This window comes from Pyrus communis, chromosome 10 (genome assembly GCF_041283825.1).
Source record: "Pyrus communis isolate YQ-2024b chromosome 10, ASM4128382v1, whole genome shotgun sequence".
In the NCBI taxonomy this organism is placed as follows: domain Eukaryota; kingdom Viridiplantae; phylum Streptophyta; class Magnoliopsida; order Rosales; family Rosaceae; genus Pyrus; species Pyrus communis.
This window is the reverse complement of record NC_142574.1, coordinates 31,347,939-31,363,007: the sequence shown is the minus strand read 5'-3', so window position 1 is coordinate 31,363,007 and position 15,069 is coordinate 31,347,939. Positions and strand designations below refer to the sequence as shown.

The 15,069-nt window shown below is 38.7% G+C and overlaps 1 protein-coding gene across 3 annotated transcripts; it reads left to right on the top strand.

Annotated features, from left to right (window-relative positions):
- Window positions 1-113: 113 nt before the first annotated feature.
- On the top strand, window positions 114-7,928 carry LOC148693894 (uncharacterized). 3 transcript variants are annotated; one of them, XR_015952433.1, is made up of 4 exons: window positions 114-487; window positions 579-665; window positions 5,331-5,394; window positions 6,846-7,397. XR_015952433.1 is itself a non-coding variant. In XM_088678020.1 (4 exons), the coding sequence occupies exons 1-4, from the start codon at window positions 325-327 to the stop codon at window positions 7,519-7,521; spliced, it is 318 nt and encodes a 105-aa protein (XP_088534146.1). In that variant the 5' UTR covers window positions 125-324; the 3' UTR covers window positions 7,522-7,928. The 3 variants fall into 3 exon arrangements, 1 of the variants encoding a protein (XP_088534146.1); XM_088678020.1 differs by lacking the exon at window positions 5,331-5,394 and adding an exon at window positions 7,503-7,928 and having other exon boundaries at window positions 125-487; window positions 6,846-6,894; XR_015952432.1 differs by lacking the exons at window positions 5,331-5,394; window positions 6,846-7,397 and adding an exon at window positions 2,000-2,347 and having other exon boundaries at window positions 121-487.
- Window positions 7,929-15,069: the final 7,141 nt, after the last annotated feature.

Sequence of the window (15,069 nt, the reverse complement as noted above, 5' to 3'; positions counted from 1 at the left end):
ACATGCTGCGGATTTAAAAACCGTTTAAAATATTTGAAAATTTTTAAATATATATTGTAACACCCCATCCCGATATTTTATTTTCGGGTTTTTGAAACGAGAGTACGTCCGTAAAGGTACACTTTGGGCTAGACATTTTGCTTAAAATATTATTTGTGGGTCTTATTAGGTGTGCCCAAGAAGGGCCCACCTTCGGTTTGTATCCCCCGGCCCAATCACTCAACTCTCCCTCTTTCTCCGTCTCTCCTTCACTCTTTTCCTCTTTTTCCCCCGAGCCTCTCTGTGCTCTCTCCTTCTCCCCGAGTACCACACATACACACACCCATGCACACACAAAACAATACAATGGCTGCACCACCATCATCCTCACATCGTCATATCTTCCTCCCCGATCCTAAGCTCGTCGAACAATCCTTGGACCCACGTTCAAATCGGAGGAAAACTGGAAATGGAGAACTCCGGCGAGTTCTTACTTCCTCCAACATGGGTAAGTCATCTAACCACTCCAAATCATCGTAAATGGTGTTTAGAAGTAAACTTTGGTTGTTGTTGAAGTGGCTTGGCATGTTTGTACGCAGAAACGAACTCGAATCATAAACCCAGATTCCGGCGAGGAAACCATGGCATTCCCGGCCACTTCCCGGCCACGACTGGCCCCGTCATTGGTATGATTATCTTCCTCATCCCCGTAGCTTCATTATCACAGTTAGATCGTCGTTTTAAACGTTAGAATCAAGGTTGGCAGGAGCTGGGAAGCTCCGGCGTCCTTCTCCGATGAAATCGGCCAAACCCAGGCCTTCTGGCCGTTGCTTGTGAGCCCATACCCTTAACCCTTTGTTAAACCCAAAACCCGGATCTATATCCTTTGAACCCAGCCCAAGCCTTTGGGCCGGGCTGCTGAGCCCAAAACCCACTTCGAACCCAAGTTCCAAACCCCTTAACCCATAGCCCTTTTAGTTTACGCCCTTGGGCCGTATAGGACTCGGGCCTTAGACCCGTTAACCTCAAACCCAAACCCAAACCCTATTTTTCAAACCCTTAGAGCCAGGCCCTTGGGCCGTGCACCTGGGCCCAGGCCCGTTACCAACCCAGCCCAGTTGACCCGGATCCATTTGACCCGACCCGGTTGGAACCTTTCAAGAATATTCTCTGAAATATTCACATGTTGACTTTTTCGAAATTTACCCAGGACGGTTCTTAAGGTAATTCGACGTTTGGAATTCGTTTTTGACGTCCATTTTCCCAAATTCAATCGTTTTAATATAGTTTTATTAATTGGACCATTTATATGCTTACGGGCAATTATTTGTGGCGTTTCCGTCTTCGCTAGTTTGTGTGGCTCTTCGACGGTCGCTAAGTATCTGTGAGTGGGCCCCTTCTAAAATGCATATTTTAATAGTAGAAATGCATACATAAAAAGCATGACTTAATGATTACGTTTATGAGATACTATGCTTACTGAGAATATTTTGAATTACAATATTTTATCGAACTCATGTTCTTTGTAGTATAGATGATGGATGACTTTATACTGCTGATGAACATGCTTTTACACACTTTATAGTATAGATGATGGATGACTTTATATTATGAAGATGTTTTTGAGATATATGTACCTATATTTGGAAAGATTATGTTCAATGGTTTTGTGCGTATCTAGCGGTCATTGTTCTGCCTACGGGCGAGGGAGAAATAAGGCTGAGGGAGATATATTGTTGAGGGACATTTATGGTTGGCAAGAGGTATATGCTACTGGCTTCGGGCCGAGAGATACTAATACTGATACTAATACCACTAGTTAGCACACTATATACGAGATATGTTTTATTTTATGGCATGCTAGGGTTTTTGGAAAACCTATTACATATTATACTATTGCGTTTTCACTAAAATTTTGGGGGTTAGTATGTTAATAACTGTTTTAGTATTATATATATATATATATATATATATATATATATCAACTTGGTCCACTCATGTTTGTTTTGCGCCCCTTTAGGATTTAGATTCGAGGGGTACGATCCTAGCGTCAAGGCACTTACGCATCGGCATCTTCAAGTCCTCTCGGTGTAGGATCCATTTCTTGTACTCATTCAATTTTATATTATTTCTTTTTAGGGTTCTAATTAGTTGTATGCTCTAAACACGTTCTTCAATTGCATATTAATTATATTTAAATTTATAAGTCCTATTTATTTCTTGTCCTCATGCCATCTAATATGTCTTCGTCACCTTCGGGTGTCGGCCAGCACGTGCCTACCCTAGTGTTCGGTGAATATCAAGGTCGGGTGTGTCATATATGGTACAAAGTACTATTTATATATATGTTGAAATCTATTTATAATAATATGGATTGGTGGTTTTATTGCCATTGTTCTAATATTCACATCATTTGAATAAAATTTATTAAAGAAATATAGATTGTAGTTGTCACATCCCCGCCCGGAGTCTACCATATCCCGGGCCCGCTCCACCATCGTAGTACGATATTATCCGCTTTGAGCCCCGACCACGCCCTCACGGTTTTGTTTCTAGGAACTCACACGAGAACTTCCCAGTGGGTCACTCATCATAGGATTGCTCTCGCTCATTACTCGCTTAACTTCGGAGTTCCGATGGAACCCAAAGCTAGTGAGCTCTCAAAAGGCCTCATGCTAGGTAGGGATGGGAATATACATATAAGGATCACTCCTATGGGCGATGTGGGATATCACAATCCATCCCTCTTAGGGCCCGACGTCATTGTCAGCACACCACGGCCAAGGTTAGGCTCTAATACCAAATTGTCACATCCCGGCCCGGGGTCCACCACATCCCGAGCCTGCTCCACCACTGTAGCACGATATTGTTCGCTTTGGTCCCCGACCACGCCCTTATGGTTTTGTTTCTAGGAACTCACACGAGAACTTCCCAGTGGGTCACCCATCATGGGATTGCTCTAGCTCGTTACTCACTTAACTTCGGATTTCCGATGGAACCTAAATCCAGTGAGCTCTGAAAAGGCCTCGTGCTAGGTAGGGATGTGAATATACATATAGGGATCACTCCCCTGGACGATATGGGATGTCACAATCCATCCCTTTTAGGTGCCCGACGTCCTCGTCGGCACACCACGGCCAGGGTTAGGCTCTGATACCAAATTGTCACATCCCCGCTTGGGGTCCACCACATCACGGGTCCGCTTCACCACCGTAGCACGATATTGTCTGCTTTGGACCCCGACCACGCCCTCATGGTTTTGTTTCTAGGAACTCACACGAGAACTTCCCAGTGGATCACTCATTATGGGAATGCTCTCGCTCGTTACTCGCTTAACTTCGAAGTTCCTACGGAACCCGAAGCTAGTGAGCTCCCAAAAGGTCTCGTGCTAGGTAGGGATGAGAATATACATATAAGGATCACTCCCCTGAGCGATGTGGCATGTCACAGTAGCACACGGTTTTGTTTTTGGGAACTCACACGAGAACTTCCTAGTGGGTCACCCATCATGAGAGTACTCTCGCGCACTACTCATTTAACTTCGAAGTTCTTACGGAACCCGAAGCCAGTGAGCTCTCAAAAGGCCTCGTGCTAGGTAAGGATGAGAATATATATATAAGGATCACTCCCCTTAACGATGTGGGATGTCACAGTAGCATACCTTGTAATTTTTGGAAGCTAGGGAGCTGCAATATCAATAGTGAGATAATTTCTAGTCTTCTTAGAGTATGGGAAAAGGGAAATCCGAACAAGTTCCTCGTTCCTTTTTTGAGCAAATGAAAAAAAGTGATGTTTCTTTTTGGGAACCTGTAATTAGACAACGCTGCAATCAGATGATACAAAAATGCACAAAATAGAAATAAAAAAATAAAAATTGAACACTGAGTGGATAAAAAAAAAAGTCACCCTTCTCTTCTTGGTTGTATTGCTGTTGTTCTAATCTTACCATGTTTTACGAACCGATGTGCTAAATGTGGTTAACTGCACTATCAGCAGCGATGTAATTCCCTTCCAAACCATGAGTAAAAGTAAACTTGAATAGAATAGTTATTAAAAGCTGAAGAGAACAGCAAAAAAAAAATTACTATACAACATGAGGAAGAACTGTCGTAATTTGTTTATATAATTGATATGTTTGTCTGTATTTATTTTTTTTCCTCAGCAAGTAAAAAGGCCTATCCTTATTTTATCAAATTTGGAAGCACACAGAATATTATAATAAAATGATCAACTGCATATTACAAAATTACTGCCAAGACTTCTTATGGTTTAAATATAAACTAAGAAAAATTTGTAACAAAATCAAATCATACAACTCTTTGTTTATATCTTGAGTTAGTTGTTCATAATGGTGTGTTTCAGGCTGTTTACCAACTGTTCTACTACAACATCATAATTTGACTCTGCTCTCTAAATTTAGTTAAATTTTTTTATTAGAACACATAAGATAGGGTAATGAAATATCTTACCAAAATAGACATTGAATTTTTAACATTTAAAATTAAAGAGCACAAAATTGATAGATTTGGACAAAAAAAAAAAGAAAAGAAAAAAAACTGCTGTAAATCAAATAGTGAAAATGAAACGACATGTCTCCAAATTTTAAAGTTTTTATAATATTTTAATACATGAATTTACAAAAATACCCTTGCAGGCAAAATGTTGACTTTTGTTGATCGCCTTGTCGTGTCATGTAAGACTCATTTCCTTGGTATATCCTTGTAGTATTTGTCGTTACGAACGCGTGAGCCCAGACAGAACCGAATTTAGAGTTACGATAAATGTTTTATGGAACTATGAAGTCGAAGGGCAAAATTGTCAATGCACTATTCTAGATATTAAGTTTGGTTTTTTTAATTATTTAAATATTATCGTGGGGCCCACCTCCCCTTTTCTTTCTCGTGTTCCCTCATTCCTGAGAGATTTTTCAATGTAACCGTCACATGAGGTGGTACACCACGTGTCCCTAAATAAATAGTGGGTTATGTGTGTTAAAAGGTTAATAACTTAAAAATTAAAATTTTTTATCACTTGCATAAAAACACATGGTGTACCATTTGTATTCCCGTCACAACTAAAAATTTCTCCTCATTCCCAATCTCTTGGACTCTCTCGAAACCTTTCCTTACGCTCTTTCATTCTTCCCTCCCTTTTCTCCTTCTTATTCCTGTGGACGTCTCTCACCTTCTCACTCACAACTCTTATCTCTCTACCGTTATACTCTCTCTTCCCTTCAACTTCTACTCACTTCTACTCACTTTTTCGACATGTCGAATCCATATCCACTGTCCGTTTTTCCAAATTCTAACATTTTTGTAGAGTTTTACTAAATGGTCCCTAATTGTGTTTAGGCTCGTTGGCGGGAAGCAACATCATCCTCGCTAGCTCGAGCTGTTCTTAGGCAATAAAATATTTGTGAGTGGACCCCTTCCTAACTTATATGTTTTCATAAAATAGTAGCCTAGCATGCATTACGTATTTAGTGATTTGAGTATGTTTTATATTATGCTTTACGAACTTCTATAATTACAGTTTACGAAATATTCATGATTTTATCGAAATTACGTTTACGAATGGTTATGAATGATTGGATTTGCATGTATGGATTTCTATTGATCTTGAACATGACTTATATTATGAATTTACGAATATGATTTATTTTATGGATTTATGAAATGGGGCTTTGAATTTTCGAGCTCCAGTGTTTTAATACGAGTTTTAAAATATATTTTTGGTACTTATCTAGTGGGTTAGACCATCTCCAACCGAGGGCTGGCCAAAAGGCTTGTTTTAGCCCTCTGGCCCTCTAAGATATTAATATTTTAATAAACAGTATAGGGTCATATTTGCTTCCGTCTCCAACCGAGGGCTAAAGGGCCATAGGGCTCGTTTTAGTCTTTTCACAAAAAACCGTCTCCAACTGAGGGCCAAAGGGCCATAGGGTCAAACATAATTTATTATTTAAATTTAAAAACTACAACAACTTAAATTCAAATCCAACAACAACTTAAATTTAAAAACTACAACGGTAACTGGCCCAATAACCAAAAAAATTAGAACTTCAATTTAATGAATGGTTTAGGTATTCAATGGCTAGCTGACTAGCCGTTGTATTCAATGGTTTAGGTGTTCATTGGAACAAAGAACCAAAAAAAAAAAAAAATGAATACAATGGGTAGTTAATTTTTTTTAAGCAATCATGTCGATTATAACCGATAAGATTGCTCTATTTTCTGGCCAACCCCGGGCTGGCTGCAGCTAACCCTCGAGCCCTTTGGCCATTTCAAATTCCATGGGGCCCTTCAGATTCCACGAGCCCGCTGGCCTAACCCTCAGTTGGAGATTGTTTTCGGACTCTTTTCGGCCCTCTGGACCCTTCGGTTGGAGATAGTCTTATTATACAACACATCTGCACACCACGGGTATAAATGTCTATGGCCATAAGACAATTGATGAGGAGGAGTGAGATATGATATATGATATACCCCCAGCTTCACTGCCGAAAGCAGTGTCGGATAACTTCACTAGACACAACTAGTGTTGGTGTGGATGCTATTCTATTTTATACAGCTTCACCATCAGGTAATGGACATGTTATTCAGCTTCACCCTCGGGTGATGGACATGTACTGCCTTCGGGAGACTATGATACCCCTAGTTAAGTACATCACGGATACAATTTACAAATGTTTTATGATTGTTTTGCCTAGCATTCTAGGGTTTTCATTAAACCTATATGTATTATTATATATGTGTTTTCAAAACAGGGGGTTATTATGTTCAAAAATAAAATCTTTTCCTATTATTAGTACTAATATTATAAACTTTGGTCCACTCACCTTTTGGTTTTTGTGCTTCATTCCTCAGGAGTTAGGATGGAGGCACATGATTCCAACGTTAGGACTCTACATCATAGGTATCCTTGAGTTTCCTCAATATACGTATCATTCCCTTGTTTGTATATTTTCCTAGTAATTCTTCCTTATTATTTTTAGTAGGTTTATACTCTGAACACGTTTCTACTTTGGCATAATCGTTCTAATTACTTATTCTTTATTTGCATGCATGTTTAAACTGGTTTCGTCACCTTCGAGTGTCGGCCAGCACGTACCTTCCTTGATATTTGGGGATATATGTCAGAAAAGGAAGAGTAGCATAAAGAGTGAAAAGTAGGGGAAGATGTATGAAAATGTATGAAAAAAGTCGGTACCAAGTATACTAAATGATGCATTGGTCAAATTGGGTATTACAACTGTCAATCAGTTGTTAATTTGATAAAAAAAATATTTATATAAAAATGGAATAAATGATGTAGTGAGATGGATCAGACCTCTTTGATTTGTTTTTTTAGGCCTTATAGAGATGTAATTTGCTGAGGTATTTCACATATCTTAATTTGAGAGAAAATCATCATTTTCATCTTTTTTTCTTAGAGGAATTGCTTGTTACAAATTTATAGATAAACCCCTTTTCCTTTTGGTTTCCTTTATATACATAACCAATTATTCAACTGTTTATTGACAGGTTTAAGGTGGAGGTCTAAAAGTATGAATAACAATGCTCCCACTAAATACATGCCCTCTCCATGTGGTTTAATTGATCCAAAGAACATGTTACAACTGGAGAAATTATTAAAAAGAAAACTAATGAAAATGACTTGAAAATTTTGAGTTTTAACGATAAGGACAAAATAAAGGGTAAAGTGAATAGTATCAAGATTGACTTTTTAGTGTAAAAATATGGTTTTTCGTTAAAATGAACAGTACCACTGACTTTTCGTTAAAACTCCCATTATAGTGAGAAACGAAAATAGTATATGGATAGATTTAACTATTTCTCTATTATTAAGGTGTTTTTTTGGCTTAATTAAAGCATGTGGAGAGGGAATCTCTAGTGGTGACTTTTTTATTAATACGTTTGGATGTCGAACTAAACCTTTCAGTACTCAAGCAAACAATTGGTTATGTATTAAGAGGAAGTAAAAAGAAAATAATCACTTTCTATATTTATAACAGCCAATTTCCCCGAAGAAAAATGTTAGCAAAGATTGCATTTAAGTGTTAAATGTTGAGAAAGGAAAACTAATGAAGTATGAGTTTTAGTGCCATACCATTCGATTATTGTAGTAAGATACCATTCAATTGTTGTATTGCAATTGAGGGATGCGGTAGGCAACAATGGAATGAACCTGCTGAACTAGTGTTACTGTTCATTCATTACTTCTGAATAAGCAGGAATGAATTTAAATAAAGAAAAAGCATAGAAGGAAATAGATATATTATATATATATATATATATATATATATATATTTTTTTTTTTTAAACATGAAGGGTTTTAAATGTCACATCCCCGCCCGGGGCGGATCACTTCCCAGGCCCGCTCCACCACCGTAGCACGATATTGTCCGCTTTGGGCTTACCATTCCCTCACGGTTTTGTTTTTGGGAACTCACAAGCAACTTCCCAGTGGGTCACCCATCATGGGATTGCTCTAGCCCTCTTCTCGCTTAACTTCGGAGTTCCTACGGAACCCGAAGCCAGTGAGCTCCCAAAAGGCCTCGTGCTAGGTAGGGAAGGGAATATACATTTAAGGATCACTCCCCTGGGCGATGTGGGATGTCACAATCCACCCCCCTTAGGGGCCCGACGTCCTCGTCGGTACATTTCCGGCCAGGGATTGGCTCTGATACCAATTGTCACATCCCGGCCCGGGGCGGATCACTTCCCGGGCCCGCTCCACCACCGTAGCACGATATTGTCCGCTTTGGGCTTACCATTCCCTCACGGTTTTGTTTTTGGGAACTCACGAGCAACTTCCCAGTGGGTCACCCATCATGGGATTGCTCTAGCCCTCTTCTCGCTTAACTTCGGAGTTCCTACGGAACCCGAAGCCAGTGAGCTCCCAAAAGGCCTCGTGCTAGGTAGGGAAGGGAATATACATTTAAGGATCACTCCCCTGGGCGATGTGGGATGTCACATTAAATATCAGAAACGGAATGTGTTTAAAAGCAATGTTTTGTGAAGCTGGTGAGAGAATTATATAAGATACTTATACACAGTAGCTAATCAAGGATAGGAAACATACATAATCAGAAAGGTGAAAGGTAAAACGTAAAGACAAAGACGAAAAAAGAAAAAGGAAAAAGTTATGAACTGATAGATTTATAAAACTAACCTAATTTTATTCTAAATTTTGTAATACATCTTTAAAAACTATGTTAAGAGTGTAATTATTTGCACTGTTTTCTCCATTTTGTATCAATATTTTTAGACCTTCTTTTGATGTAACTCTGGACAATACAACATATAATTGTCCATGAGTGAATATAGGCTCATGAAGATATAAGCTAACTTGTTTTAAAGATTGTCCTTGGCTTTTGTTAATAGTCATTGCATAACATGTTCTAACTGGAAATTTACGCTTCTAAAAACGAAGGGCCACTTACTTTCAATTGATGTAAGAGTTATTCTGAGTATAAAAACTTTATGTCCAATATTGCTTCCAACAAGTATTTTAGCTTCAATAACCCTGTTAAAAATTTGAGTCACAATCAATCTAATTCCATTACACAAACCATAAAATTGATTTAAATTTCGTAACAATATAATTGGCATTCCTATTTTCAAAATTAGATTATGTGTTGGCAAACCATTGAAATCGTGTTTCTAGATTCTCAATGTTTCCACTTGAAGAACATATAGAATCATGACTTAAAAACATATATTGTTCTTCAGGTAACAAATTAATTATATAGCTATTTATTTTTGATACAGTTGTGTTGCGATGTGTTATAATAGCTCGTTCTCTTAAATAATCTAAATTGTCAAAACAATTTTCAAAATTGGGGAAAGTTGCAACAAAGATTGGAGAAATTGGGTTTGTAGAAGAATGAATCATTAAATCTTTAGGTGTGAAATCTCGTTCCTAGATTTCACAATTATAATTTATGTATTCATATTCGAGGGATTTTATATTATTTTTGCGTGAATTTAATTTAATTTAGTTTGTCACATCCTGGCCCGAGGCGGATCATTTCCCGGGCCCGCTCCACCATCGTACCAAATTGTCACATCCCGGTCCAGGACGGATCACTTCCTGGGCCCGCTCCACCACCGTAGCACGATATTGTCCGCTTTGGGCTTACCATTCCCTCACGGTTTTGTTTTTGGGAACTCACGAGCAACTTCCCAATGGGTCACCCATCATGGGATTGCTCTAGCCCCCTTCTCGCTTAACTTTGGAGTTCCTACGGAACCCGAAGCCAGTGAGCTCCCAAAAGGCCTCGTGCTAGGTAAGGATGAGAATATACATTTAAGGATCGCTCCCCTGGACGATGTGGGATGTTACAATCCACCCCGCTTAGGGGCCCGACGTCCTCGTCGGCACACCATGGCCAGGGTTAGGCTCTGATACCAAATTGTCACATCCCAGCTCGGTGCGGATCACTTCCCGGGCCCGCTCCACCACCGTAGCATGATATTGTCCGCTTTGGGCTTACCATTCCTTCACGGTTTTGTTTTTGGGAACTCACGAGCAACTTCCCAGTGGGTCACCCATCATGGGATTGCTCTAGCCCCCTTCTCGCTTAACTTCGGAGTTCCTACGGAACCCGAAGCCAGTGAGCTCCCAAAAGGCCTCGTGCTAGGTAAGGATGAGAATATACATTTAAGGATCACTCTCCTGGACGATGTGGGATGTTACATAGTTAATTTAGAATTTTAATTACTTAGTTATAAAGTTTGAATTTTAAAAATAATCATTTAAAATCCGTAGACCTTTCGAGGTCACAATTAATGTTTTCAAATAGAGCTCGATCCTACGAACGTAGGCTTAGGCCGTTCGTGAATCGAAGCTATAACGAAGAAGTTACGAGCAATGGAAATTGGAGATAAATATTAATTTAGGAATTTCTCTAAAATATTTGGAAGAATGACCAATAAGATTGTGGGGAAAGCCCCATTTAATGGGAGGGTGGACCAATCAAAAAAGGGAGAAGGGAGTGAACCAATGGGAGATGAGAGAAATAAGAGAAGGGAAAGGAGAGAGCCAGTGGGTCGGGTCAAAGATTGACCCGTGTGACTCGACGGCAGCAAGCTCAAATTCAGGTGATTTTTCGGCGAGACTGTCATGCCCCGATCCCGACATACAACCAAGATCGACACGTGACGTCACTGCATTCCTATTTATCTATCATGTTTCGCCTCCGAGACAAGACCAAAACACAAACAATGATTTAACCACGCATTCATTTTCTTTTATTTCATGATTGCATCTAACCGTAGCATTAGATTGCCTACGTACCCTAAGAAGGGATCAAGCTATTTGTAGTTAACCATTCACTAAACTTAGACATTTATCGCAGTTGGTTCTAACAAGAAGGCATAGCATTCCTTAATCAATTATTGGGACTTGACAAGCATGAATTACTAGATTCAGGGTTACATAACAAACCCACATGACAATCATGATTTTTCATTTCATCCATCTTGTAAATCACTATGCTTCAACATAATACCGTTATTTATAGCATGCAACGTCTCAAAGAACAACCAACGAAGCACAATATTATTCTCTAGCCACATTGATCAACGAATCTGATCATAGTAATAACAATCATATCCAACATCTTTCCACAATCACTCTAATTAATCAATCCCAAGAATCAAAGATGCACGATATTTAAATACGTTAATCAATCGATAAGATCACATATCAATTCACGAAATTTAATAAAGGAATTCTACATAATTCCCTACCTGGATTCCAAGTAATAGCATGACAAATCTAATTTATAAACACAACGTCTACTGTGAGCAATTCCTATTCACTCGAATCTAGGGTTGGACTAACCTTATGGAAATAAGCAAGAGTAGGGATTTCGGACCACTCAACGGAATCCAATTAAAATATGGTCGCATATCGAAATGTACCAAGTACAACTAATCCTCATCACCCATAGAATGCGTATGGTCCCCTATTGCGAATATACCAAGCAGAACCATAGGCATAATCTAATAGTACAGGCAGTGATCATCCATCGCGGATATACTAAGTAGGACCGTGCATGTACCATTGCTTCATGGTGCAGTTAGATCAACACACAACCTATTTACCCCCACCTTAACCCCTATGATTTTCTACGTAAGCACCTGCACTATTAACTTATCACGACCACTAACTATCTTGTCATACTAGCATATAAGTTCTATATAATACTTCTAATGAGATTCTAAGCTCGCATTTCAATACTAGCAATCATACATTTCATTCATATCATCTAGAAGTTTAGTAAACATGTATAGCACAATAATGCCACTTGCATGTAAATAGAGGTGCACATCACCTAGGATAACTCGCTAACTAAGATAGGCCCACTAGGATCCACTAAGTCTCTAATAATGCTACTTTTAGTATTGAAGAACGCTTCAGAACATCTTGACCAAAGTCAACCCTAGTAATCCAATTAGGAAGATCCATCCAGCGGATTTTCGATTCGTAAGTTCCTAAAGTTATTAAATATTACGTACAATAACATACTAAAGTTTGGTGACAATCCAACGGTTAGATCGTCGTTCGCTACAATGGGCAGGTGGTATTCCTTAATGAAACTAGGTTCAAATGATAGAATTTCACTAATCGGTTGTCAAATATGGAACCGAGGTATCAAATTCAACCTAGAAGGATCAAGTAGTTTCTCGGGCCACGCATTGTCGCCACGCACGGTGAACATAAACTAAGTTTTCCAATCAACTCTACAAATTACCAAATTTTATAGGATTGTAGGGAAAGAACTTTCATAATTGGATCGAAGTCCAATTTGGCCGGGAAATACCTAAAATCCAATGTGGATCACCGTAAACCCTAGAATTGGGTGGTTGTTGATTCGTCTTCTTCGCTGCTCTGTCGCCCCCAAACTTGTTTGGGGTTTGGGGTTTGGGGTTTGGTCCTGGACTCAAGATGATGCTAAAGATGGTGGTGGTCGAAGGAAAACGCTTCAGAAATGATGGATCGCTGGTGGAGGGTTCTTGGACCTGTGTGCATTATGCACTATGAAATGGGGCCAAAACTTGTCGGGTTTAGGTTGAAAATCGTAGGAGAGATGACGAGAAGACGTTTGCAGGTGGTGGCGGACTTCAGCTCGCCGAAAAATCACCTGAATTCGAGCTTGTTTCCTTTTGGTCAGCAGTCAAGTCATGCAAGTCAATCTCTGACCAGACCTGCTGACTCTCTTATTTCTCTCCTCTCCCATTGGTTCACTCCCTCCCCTATTTCTGATTGGTCCACCCTTCCATTAAATGGGGCTTTCCCCACAATTTGATTGGTCCTTCTTCCAAACAAAAATAATAATTTTTTTTATTTAGAGAAATTCCTAAATTAATATTTATCTCCAATTTCCGTTGCTCGTAACTTCTTCGTTATAGTTTCGATTCACAAATGGCCTTCGCCTACACGTTCGTAGGATCGAACTCTATTTGAAAACATTAATTGTGACCTCGAAATGTCTATGAAATTTAAATGATTATTTTCAAAACTTCAAACTTTATAACTAAGTAATTAAAATTCTAAATTAATTAAATTAAATTAAATTCCTGCAAAAATAATATAAAATCCCATGAATATGAATACATAAATTATAATGGTGAAAGCTAGGAATGTGATTTCACATGAATCGAAGGCGAGATCGCGGTAGGGATTAGGGAAAATGTAGGGCTATGCTTTCAAGGGGAACTGAGAAGAGAAAATGGAAAGAAATATCTAGAACAACCAAAGCCAAATCACCTAGCGATGAAAGACTTGTAGAACCAAAAGGGCAAAACGGTCTTATCACTGTAGAAACGCAGCACCAAAATGGAGAGGACGAAAGTTTTGAGGGGCAGTTTCGCCACTTTACTATTAATGAGCAGTAACCGAGAGTTTGGGTTTTAATATGTGTATAATATATAATGAATGGTTTTACTTTTTATTATTGTGATAGAGTCCAACAGATACTGTACTCGTATGTGGTAAGATACTAGGTCTGATTAGTAGTGGACACTATGATAAAAGTGATCCATGATAAAATGAAATAGTTAACCAATTTGAAAAGTCCTAGGATTGTTTATTTGGCAAGCAAAGAATCACAGGTCAACATCTTTTCTCCTGTATGAATCCCAGAAGCCAAAACCTAGATAAAAAGTCTTACCTGCTCCCTATGCTATGCTGAAGTTTGATTACCACAAACCTCTCATTCTTCAACACTAATTGATGTGAATGTGTCTGTTAGCGATCAAGTTTCCACCATAGTACGTCACACAATTGACAGAATTAGCTAACTAGACTAGTTTATCTTCAATTACCTAGCAAATTCGCAATCTTAACCAATAATTCTGACATCCTACACATCAATGCACTCGAAATATCTTAACGAGTTCAACTTTAGCAAGGTTCTATGTTATTACATGTCACATCATTTAAAGAATTTTTAGTATTGGGTGGTGCATGTGATTCAATATCCTAGTGGTTAGGGTATTCGGTTTTCACCCATACGTTCTAGGTTCGAAATTTTTATAATAGTTTTAAACCCTTCCATTCCCTTAATAATAATTATTAAAAAAAAAAAAAAAAAAAACTGGGTGATGGATCTCCACTGTTATAACTCCTCTTCAATAAAAATGCTGGTTGTTTTGGTGAAGGAGCTGCTTCTTCATTACCTAGCATGAAAACGACTGCCAACATTGTTTGCCGGTCGTGGCATACTCTTGCACATAGAAGCTGGGCAATTTAGCAGCAACACCTCTCTCTTAGGGTGTGCATGCTTTGTTTAATATTTTTTGTGAGAGAGGAGAACAAAGAGAATCTTTTTCATTTTATATGTAAATGGTTTGAAAACTAAACTGAAATTGTTTGAAACCGCACCGAACTGAATCAAATGGTTTGGTTTCATTTTGGTTTTAGCTTCAAAACCACACCGAATCGAACTGCAAAAAATTGTGATTTCGGTTTCTCTTTCACCCAAAACACCACAGGAAATGACTTTATTTTTTTTAGGGATATTTTGGATGCAGTCCCTAATCATCTATATTCTTTGACTGAAACCTTGTTGATTTTTAA

What these genes read in the sequence shown, in the direction of transcription:
- LOC148693894 (XM_088678020.1), top strand. Translation starts at nt 325, where the DNA reads ATGCACACACAAAACAATACAATGGCTGCACCACCATCATCCTCACAT. An exon ending in TCTTACTTCCTCCAACATGG is followed by an intron (nt 488 to 578) that starts GTAAGTCATCTA and finishes GTTTGTACGCAG; the next exon opens with AAACGAACTCGAATCATAAA. An exon ending in CACGACTGGCCCCGTCATTG is followed by an intron (nt 666 to 6,845) that starts GTATGATTATCT and finishes TTCATTCCTCAG; the next exon opens with GAGTTAGGATGGAGGCACAT.